The 9,891-nt window shown below is 39.8% G+C and overlaps 1 protein-coding gene across 1 annotated transcript; it reads right to left on the bottom strand.

The window, feature by feature from the left end:
- Positions 1-1,269: 1,269 nt before the first annotated feature.
- Positions 1,270-9,648, bottom strand: prpf38a (pre-mRNA processing factor 38A). The gene is made up of 10 exons (XM_062997090.1): positions 9,460-9,648; positions 7,204-7,363; positions 6,401-6,522; positions 6,188-6,273; positions 4,940-5,050; positions 4,753-4,850; positions 3,201-3,227; positions 2,984-3,111; positions 2,669-2,717; positions 1,270-1,564 (listed from the first exon to the last, which is right to left on the bottom strand). Exons 1-10 carry the CDS (start codon positions 9,587-9,589, stop codon positions 1,522-1,524), a joined length of 954 nt encoding a protein of 317 aa, XP_062853160.1. The 5' UTR covers positions 9,590-9,648; the 3' UTR covers positions 1,270-1,521.
- Positions 9,649-9,891: the final 243 nt, after the last annotated feature.

The following is a 9,891-nucleotide window of genomic DNA, read 5'->3' as shown; positions in this document are numbered from 1 at the left end:
CTTGATTATCTTGATTTTCTAATGAAATCACTAAGAGTTTAAAACTCATTTTTTAAACTGAGAGGCATTATGGACAGTGTTAGTGTTGGCTGCATGGGTTTTGAGGGCCTGGGTTCCATCATCACTTTCAGTCATTGTGAGAAGCTTGAGATGCCCCACCATGTCCAAGTGGGTTTTCCTTGGGTACTTCTAGTTTGTCCCAACTCCCCAAAACATGCAGAAGGTGGTTTGGCTGCTTTAAATAGCCCTTAGGTATGAGAAAGTACCATATGGGTTCTTAACTTTTTAAGCAAGTGACCCCACCAAAACTTGACCCCCTGCACAACCTTTAATTTCAGTGTGTTATTGTGTAAATGTAAGTGCATATTCCAGTGTGTCAGCCAAGTAATTTCTTTATTAGATTTTTAAAAAGCCTGAATATTTGTGATTTAATTGCCACAATGACAAAACAAAAGTATACAGCTGATACGTCTCTAAAATATTTGCAATTGGATTTGGGCTGTTTATTCCAGTCATCATAGTAGATCCACTCAAGCTCTGTTAAATCAAATGGTGAGTGTCTGTAAACTGTCATCTTCAGGTCTCTCCACAGATGTTTGATGGAATTTAGGTTTGGGCTTCGGCTGGGTCACTTAGAGACATTCAAAGACGCGCCCTAAAGCCACTATCATGTTGAAATTTTTCTCTGTGCCACCCAAGTGCCCAAACCCTCAGAAATGTTAGAAATGTGACACTTGTACTCAATATTTATTAGAGATATCCATATGTTTTTTTTTTAATTGACGTATGGACATTTTTGTAATGTTTTCACGTGAATAACATTTGCTGTAGCGACTCCTAAACCTCGGCCCTCTGAAGCCTCAATTTTAATTTAAAATTTTGTCATTTAAAATTGGACTCTAATAGAAGAACTACCATCAACCCCCTCTGAAAATAAAAAAGGTGGCCTGACATTCTTTTCATCACCAGCAGAGGGTGAGCGTCTTTAATCTAACCCTTCACATTCTAACACAAATTGAATGGGCAAGACTGAAGGATTTATTTGCTTAGATTTGTAATTGTTTTAAAGTTGACTGTCAAATTATAAGTAGATAAAATAAAATTATAAATGATCACTTATTAAAATGTGCCTTAACACACACACTTTTTAATATCTTGGTCCCCCTTTGAGGGTCTAGAGTTTTACTAGTGATGGTTCTACTCTGGACATTTGGTGTAAAGAGACAAAATTATTTAAAAAAAAATATATATAAAAAATTTAGGAATGACAACATTTCAACAACATTTTATTTAAGTCGTTTCATAACTGACAGGTGGGAAAACAAGCTGATCTTAAGCTGCTGAAATATACTTTTACAAAAACTGAATGTTAGGAAATATTTTCACTTAAAATAAAAAGTATAAAACGTCAGACAGCATCAAAACATTCGTGGACTTAACCTGGTGTGTGAAATTTATCATCATGATGTACAGTTTTTACATTACTAATAAAAGCAAGGAACAAAAAAACATTTAAAAAAATCATTTCCTCTTTGACTCCCTTTTGTGACTCTTCTTTGACCGACTGCAATGAAAAGAATAACAAAAAAAATACATTCATTTAAAACAATTCATTACGAGAAGCTTGAATAAATTTAAAAAACACACACAACAAAGATAACGAGCATAAAATCAAATATTGTAGTCACTGGTTATGATGGAACTTTTAAGGATGGAATTTGCCAAGTCTGCTAAGAAGTTGTCGTAGAAAAAACCCTTAATAAAATACCTCAAAAACTGGATTGTGAGTATAAAAGTTTTAATCTTTTCTGCAGAGAAGGATCACATCGACAGAGTCTCACACCGAGGCTCCGTGTATGCAATAACAACTGATAAATTAGACTTAGATCTTTTTCTTCTGATTCTTGGAATATGACTACAGGCAAAAATGCCCTAAGCATATCTACATTTTCTAAGTAGTAATTGATTATGTATTAATACGTCTAGTGTAAATTAACATTTTTCTCTCATAAAATAACACAAAAGAACCAAACAATACACAGCAATGCAAAAAAATTAAAGCATGTTTGGGTTATGAACATATCTGGTGCAGACTAACCCACTTTCGTGCTGTATGTTGGACATTTCTTTAAAAATTGCATTATTCTTAGTTCTGACTGAATCACCACGTCTCAGTCAGTGCTCTAGGTAGGTGAACTATCCTATCTTAACTTGCTAGTTTTAATCTGTGCGGTTGTCTTTAATAAAGCAAACCTCAGACTCCCAGAGTTGCTGTGTACCGAATGATGTTAAAGCCACATGAAATTCATTCTGAGGTCTAGAAGTCTAATTCATAATGGAGTTCAAACCACAAACCAATGTAACTTGAATCCAGAAGTTAGAATCTATGTGGTTTTAAGATGTTTATACTGAAAAAGTGATCCAATCTGGTTGTATGCCAAGTACCAAGTCATGTTGGGGCAAGCAGTAGCCTAGTGGTTAAGGTACTGGACTAGTAAACAGAAGGTCGCTGGTTCAAGCACCACCAATGCCAGGTTGCTGCTGTTGGGCCCTTGAACAAGGCCCTTAACCTAACCTAATAATTGCTCACACTGTATACTGTAACTGTAATGTAAGTCACTTTGGATAAAAGCGTCGTAAATTTTGTGGTAATGTTTTTCTTTTTTACCTTTCTGGTGATTTGGAGTGGCTTCGATGCCTGTGGCTTCTGTGGTGACCTGAAATAAAACAATACAGATATTATTATTATTATTACTATTATTATGATTGCCATCAAGTCAGTTCTCCCTGGCAAAAAGACATATGGATAGTGTTTGTCCAGAACATCCTGTCTTCTCTTTGGCTCTAGATAAGAAGAGAAAGCAGGCAGGGTGAATGGGGGGTGTAAAGTGGCAAAAGGGTATCTGCCACAGTGAAAAGGAAAGTTTACAAGACAGTAGTGAGACCTGCTGTGTTGACATAAAGACCGGAGAGTGTAATATACCTGGGGATTTGGATCGATGCCTTCTCTCTCTGGATCTGCTGCGGTGTCTGCGGGGACTCTTACTACGTTGGCGATTACGCTCACGGTCGCGCTCGCGCTCACGGTCTCGCTCACGTCTGGGAGACGGACTACAGGAGCAGAAAGAGCCAGCTTAACACCATTTAGAAAAGTTAACTAAAAATGAAGAAAATCTTTTGCTGTTGGTGCAGATTTTTACCTCCGTCTCTTCGGTGATCTGCTTCGCCTGTGTAAAGGTAAAAGAAAAGGAATTGAACTGGTGGTTAGTTTATCGGGTGCTCAACTGAAAAACGTTTAATTATTCACACAATCGTTCACAGGGTTTGAACTTTTAACTTTTAATGAAACTTATTCATTCATGTCAGTAAGGGAAAACAAGAAGAGTTCACATCAAGAGTTTAATCAAATAATGATGAACTCTATTTCAATTCTTTATGCTTTTCACTGGTTATAACTTTCGTTAAAAATAATTGTGTTCTTACATATCTAACTCAAATTCATCAAAATGATCCTTAAAGTTTCTTCCTTGTAATATTTAGGAAGTTTTTCCTTGCCACTGTTGCCCTTAGCTTGATCATTAGGGGGGTTTTGGTTCTGGAATCTATAAAGTAATAAAGTCCATTCTAAATAAATACATACTCACTCACTCACTCACTCACTCACTCACTCACTCACTCACTCACTCACTCACTCACTCACTCACTCACTCACTCACTCACTCACTCACTCACTCACTCACTCACTCACTCACTCACTCACTCACTCACTCACTCACTCACTCACTCACTCACTCAAAGTATCCTCCAGGCCACCCAAGAAGGATGGGCCCTGCTGAGTCTGGTTCCTCTCAAGGTTTCTTCCTGTAATTTTCAGGGAGTTTTTCCTTGCCACAGTCGCCCTCGGCTTGCTCAACAGGGGTTTTTGTATCTGTTGGTCCTGGATTTTGTAAAGTTGCTTTGAGACAATGTCTATTGTAAAAAGCGCTATATAAATAAAGTTGACTTGACTTGACTCACTCACTCACTCACTCACTCACTGTAGCAGGGGGTGCTGGAGTCTATCCCAGCTTTTCAATGGGTGCAAGGCACATAGTAATACCCTGGATGGGGCGCCAGTCCATCGCAGGGCAGACACACACACACACACACACACTCACCTATAGGGCAATTCAGTGTCTCCAATTAACATGACTGCATATTTATGGACTATGGGAGGAAACCAGAGCTCCCGGAGGAAACCCACGCAGACACGGGAAGAACATGCAAACTCCACACAGAAAGGACCCGGACCACCCCGCCTGGGTATCGAACCCAGGACCACTTAGCCACCGTGCCTCCCCCATTCTAAATAGCGCTATAGAAATAACATCACTTGATACACATACTTGTGTTATTTATAGCCTGATCTGTGTTGTGTTTAAGTCATTTTTTCCTTGTTTCTTTTTTGTTCCTGTCAGGAGGTTTAGGATTGCTTCTTGTTTGAGGGTTTCTTTAACAGTTTTAGGTATGTGTAGCTGCTGTCTCTCTTTGGTGTATTTGGGACATTTGATCATTATACTGTATGCTTTATTGTGAGCTTTGTTTGGCATCTTTCACATGTTGTGGGGTTATAAATAGCAATAAATAAATATAATCCATGTAAAGTTCAGTACCTTTTACAAGTTCGTTTTAGCTAAACAGCTTTTCATGAGCCATCAATGAGACATTTCTGTTCTAAATACAGCAAAACTGAAGTAAGTGAGAAATCCTGACCGTCTGGGTGACCGTCTGTAGCGAGGAGAGGGAGACCTGCGAGGCCGATCCAAATCTCTGTAACGTCTGTGTGGTTCCGGAGCTGGTGGCCGCTCCAGCTATGGTTAAAAGAGGGAGAGTTTTTAATAATGAATCTTTCATTTCTCACAAAGCTGAGGCTATAAACTTTTTAAATCTACATAGTAACCTTCTCCTCCTCTTCGTCCTCTTCTTCACTGGACTCCACCTCATCCAGGTCTTCCTCGAGGGCGCTGATACGTGGATCCAGCAGCTCAGCCTCCTCTAGAACTAGCCTCTTCTACAAAGTCACACCCAGTACTCAATATTACAGGATCAAGCGTTCAGACTCCACTGAACATCTCATTTAAACTCATTTTAATATTTAAACATTTGTTATTGTATCGTTTTTCCTAAGGTTTTGCCAGACCAGAATGTGGGCTAAACTGGGAGAAGCATTTTATATTTTTTCTCAGGCTGCTTAAATAAGAAGCAAATCATGAAATAATTTTATCCATACAATGGGTGACGATAGGCAATATTAATAAAATTGATCTAAATTGATCATAATTGACTTATTTCAGCTACTGACTGACTGACAGTCACGCCCACACAGTGTAATTCAATTGTTTATTCATTTACTCAATTGTTTTATTGCTTCTCAACTTTCTTTTAAAAAAAAATTATGAAAATACGTCCTTCAAAACGTTTCCACACTTTTTAAAAAATTTTTTATGCATTTTCTCCCCTTTTTCCTCCCTTTTATCACATCCAATTGCCCCATTGCATCATGCTTCCTCTCCACCAATGCCGATCCCCGCTCTGATTGAGGAGAACGAAGCTAACCCACGCCCCCCTCTGACACGTGGGCAGCAGCCGTATGCATCTTATCACCTACACTTTGACGAGTGCAGTGCAGCTCAGCGTTGTGTACAGAGAGACACACCCCTACAGCACTCTTTTCTCATCTCTGTGCAGGCGCCACCAATCAGCCAGCAGAGGTCGTAATTGCACCAGTCATGAGAGAGAGACCCCATCCGGCTTAGTCCCGCCCATATCTGAACAACAGGCCAATCGTTGTTCATGTGAGCGCTCAGCCTCAGCTGGCGGGCAGAGCTGAGATACGATACGATGTATTCGAGATCCCAGCTCTGGTTCCAGCGTGTGTCTTTACCGCTGCCCCCCCAAAGCAAAGCTTCTTCGAGCGTCCAAAAAGGTGGAAATCAGATGGAGCTAAATCCAGACTATAAGCGTCTCTCAGACCAATTACTCTTCCTCCCACCCTCACGGTTTATAACCAAAATATAAAAGTGCAGAAACTTTTTGAAGATCACTCGTTTTACAAAAAATTAGGTTTATGTGCCTAATCCGTTATCGCATAACATCACATTAATTTCAGGTACAGTATGTATGCACATAAAACTGCAATCCGACAAACCTGAAGCCTCGGGAGAATAACGTCACACACACGCTCCGCATGAAGCAGCTCGTCTATGAATTCATCCACATGGACCACTTCAAACTCTGAAGAAGACAGAGACGAGTTCAACTTTTCTAATATGCTGGGGTTTTTTTTTAGTTAGCAAGATATATACGTATATTTAAATATTAAAGCTTTAAAGTTTTACTAATTACATGCTCCAAATGTTACCTCCATTGCGATTCTGACTTTTGATTTTTCTGTAGTCGTTATACAGCGGTTCCAAATACTTATAGCAATCCACCGAAGTGCCCGTCAGGCGCATGTACGTGGCTCCAAGCAGGCGCACATACCTGGATAGAAAGAGCACAACATGTACAAAAGAAATAGTGAAGTACTTTTCATAAACAACTTAGACGTCTTTGTTAAACACTGTTTTACTATCAATTCTGCTACAGCTTAAACTTCATTTTATATAAATCTCCTTTTAATGTGCATAAGCTCCTGACTGACTTTTTTTTACTTTATGATGAAAATGAAAGATTCCCGTCAGACGCTCCCGTTAGGGGTCACTACAGTGGATCATTCGTCCTCATATTTGATTTGGCACAGTTTACATTCCTGACAAAACCCTCCTATTTATCTGGGCTTGGGACCGGCACTAAGTGCGCACTGATATGCGTCTCAACAAGGGCTAGGTTCACATAACCCCATGTGTATTCTGTATCTGAGAGCCCAGCCTGAGATTCGAAACAGAAAATCAGATTAAAAGATACATATGCAGCAATAACCGCACAAAATCTGCCAAACATTAATTTGGAGCACTATTTAAAGATGATAAAACAAACTAGTGTTTCATCTAGACACACCTAAAAGGCTTTTCTTATAAATTCATTATTAATTATTTTGGAGTTATTAAAGTGTATGTTAACCCGCTGATTGGATCGCTTTTAATATCAAAAGTCTTGCCATCGTCACAGATTTCTGTCCAGAATCAATGACAGGTCATACAAAGCATGATAACCACAACATACTTAAAATCTTCATTCTTGATGAACTCTACAATGATGTCTTTTTCAGGCTGAATCTGGAGCATCTTCAGGGTCAGACATAAGAAAGGTGTGGGCTTGATGTTGCCTCCATACACTCCTCCGATGTACTTGAGCTCCATGGCTTTGTCCACCACAAGCTCGGCTTCAGGCGGAAAATGCAGTAAGCATTCGAGAGAGAGAGAGAGAGAGAGAGAGAGGAGAGAGAGAGAGAGAGAGAGAGGAGAGAGAGAGAGAGAGAGGTTACAGAAATGACTTAGAGTAACACACCATAAATAATTGTACATTATTAATAATAATAATCTAAGACGGCTCGATTCACTTCTTTTAAATAACTATTCTGTTCTGATCAACTCGGTATTGGACTACTGATCAGAAGGAAGCTTATATCTTAAAGTGTATAAAATGACAGACTTGTGATACATAATGATCCAAAAGCAGCAGAAACAACGGTCAGGGAGTTATGAAGGATTTTAAAACTGCATGACCACCAGATGTAATTTCACAGGATCAGGAAATTAAATACAGTATACAAAAACAAATCAAAATTAAACCACAATGCATCACTGTGGATGTCTTTGCTGTACCACTGGGTAGCCTGTTTGGTAGAGCTTTGTGGAAGACCTGAGGAAGACCTTTAACCCTCAATTGCTTGCATTGTATTCATTCACAATTGTAAGTCACTTACTGCTGTACATATCATGGTAATTAATAACACAGAATAATAATACCACAGTACAATTATGCACACTTATGTTAGCTGTTAGAGAATATCTTTATTTGTTATATATACACTGATCAGCCATAACATTAAAACCACCTCCTTGTTTCTACACTCACTGTCCATTTTATCAGCTCCACTTACCATATAGAAGCTCTTTGTAGTTCTACAATTACTGACTGTAGTCCATCTGTTTCTCTACATGCTTATTGGTACCCCCCTTTCATGCTGTTCTTCAATGGTCAGGACTCTCCCAGGACCCCCACAGAGAGGGTATTTTTTAGGTGGTGGATCATTCTCAGCACTGCAGGGACACTGACATGGTGGTGGTGTGTTAGTGTGTGTTGTGCTGGTATGAGTGGATCAGACACAGTAATGCTGGACACTGTCACTGCTGGACTGAGAATAGTCCACCAACCAACAATATCCAGCCCACTGCGCCCCGTGGGCAGCGTCCTGTGACCGCTGATGAAGGTCTAGAAGATGAATGACTCAAACAGCAGCAATAGATGAGCGATCGTCTCTTACTTTACATCTACAAGGTGGACCGACTAGGTAGGAGTGTCTAACAGAGTGGACAGCGAGTGGACACGGTATTTGAAAACTCCAGCAGCGCTGCTGTGTCTGATCCACTCATACCAGCACAACACACACTAACACACCAGCAACATGTCAGTGTCACTGCAGTGCTGAGAATCATCCACCACCCAAATAATACCTGCTCTGTGGTGGTCCTGTGGTGGTCCTGACCATTGAAGAACAGCATGAAAGGGGGCTAACAAAGCATGTACAGTAATTGTAGAACTACAAAGTGCTTCTATATGGTAAGTGGAGCTGATAAAATGGACAGTGAGTGTAGAAACAAGGAGGTGGTTTTAATGTTAAGGCTGATCGGTGGACATATCACAGCTTGTTTGGAAGCTGGGCCCCTGGCGCAGGCAGGTTTAATGGCCTTGCTCAGGGGTCCAATAGTGGGGGGGGAAAACCCCTAGATTTACAACCCAAAGCTGTACACAACAGGCTACCCAGAGGTACAGAATAAAGACCTGCACAGTAATGCATTGTGGTTTAATTTTGATTTATGTTTTGGCATACTGTATTTAATTTCCTGATCTTGTGAGAGAAGCTTTGGTGGTTCAAAGTCCTTTATAACTCTCTGACTGTTGTTTCTGCTGCTTTTGGATCATTCTGCATCAGTAGCCTGTGATTTTATACACTTTAAGATTGTGGATGATTAAGTTTTATGGTATTTGTGATGCTTCTATGACTTTTCCCATATAAACAGAACCTTGGAAGATCCTTTAGCTTCAGTATGATCGCTCCATGTTTCATTAAACCAATAAGGAGGAATTGTGCAGTTTTTACCTGTATTTATAGCAATTGTATCTAAAACTGCACTTATCCCATGCAGCCTTTACACATAAACACAACACACACCACATATAAACTAGCCCTAACTGTAGCTAACATGGCTAACAATATGCCTAGCATCGTTAGCATAGCTTAGCGGATTTCCTCACCTGTAAGACCGAAGCATTCTTCTTTCCAGTATTTACACTCGTAGATTCTGGTTCGTATAATTTTCTCCACCAGGTATTGTGGGTTAGTCCCGTGTATACTGTTCGCATCTTTAACTGTTCTGTTCGCCATTACCTACAAACAAGCTATGAAACTCGTCAATGAAACACGTTCATTTAGTCCTGCAGAAGCTAAACCGATGGCCGAGTTGCAAATGGCTACCCGATAGAAAGGAAGTGTGCTACATAGGGCGTATACGCTGTTTCCTCACACCCTATGTAGTGCACTCACAAAGCAGGTGTGGTGTTTTTTAAGATTCTGCCGATTGTCAATTGTCCCTGTGGGCAACATCTTCCCCCGGTAAAATGTATAGATTATGTAGGGTTCCTCTTATAATAAAACATATTCTAATGTGTTTATTTATCAACAACAAT

Source organism: Trichomycterus rosablanca, chromosome 6, assembly GCF_030014385.1.
Source record: "Trichomycterus rosablanca isolate fTriRos1 chromosome 6, fTriRos1.hap1, whole genome shotgun sequence".
Lineage (NCBI taxonomy): Eukaryota > Metazoa > Chordata > Actinopteri > Siluriformes > Trichomycteridae > Trichomycterus > Trichomycterus rosablanca.
Note: the sequence above shows the minus strand (reverse complement) of the source record. Positions and strands in the feature narration are given on the sequence as shown.

What these genes read in the sequence shown, in the direction of transcription:
- prpf38a (XM_062997090.1), bottom strand. Translation starts at nt 9,589, where the DNA reads ATGGCGAACAGAACAGTTAAAGATGCGAACAGTATACACGGGACTAAC. An exon ending in TTATTCTCCCGAGGCTTCAG is followed by an intron (nt 5,051 to 6,187) that starts GTTTGTCGGATT and finishes GTGACTTTGTAG; the next exon opens with AAGAGGCTAGTTCTAGAGGA. An exon ending in AGATCACCGAAGAGACGGAG is followed by an intron (nt 3,112 to 3,200) that starts GTAAAAATCTGC and finishes CTGCTCCTGTAG; the next exon opens with TCCGTCTCCCAGACGTGAGC.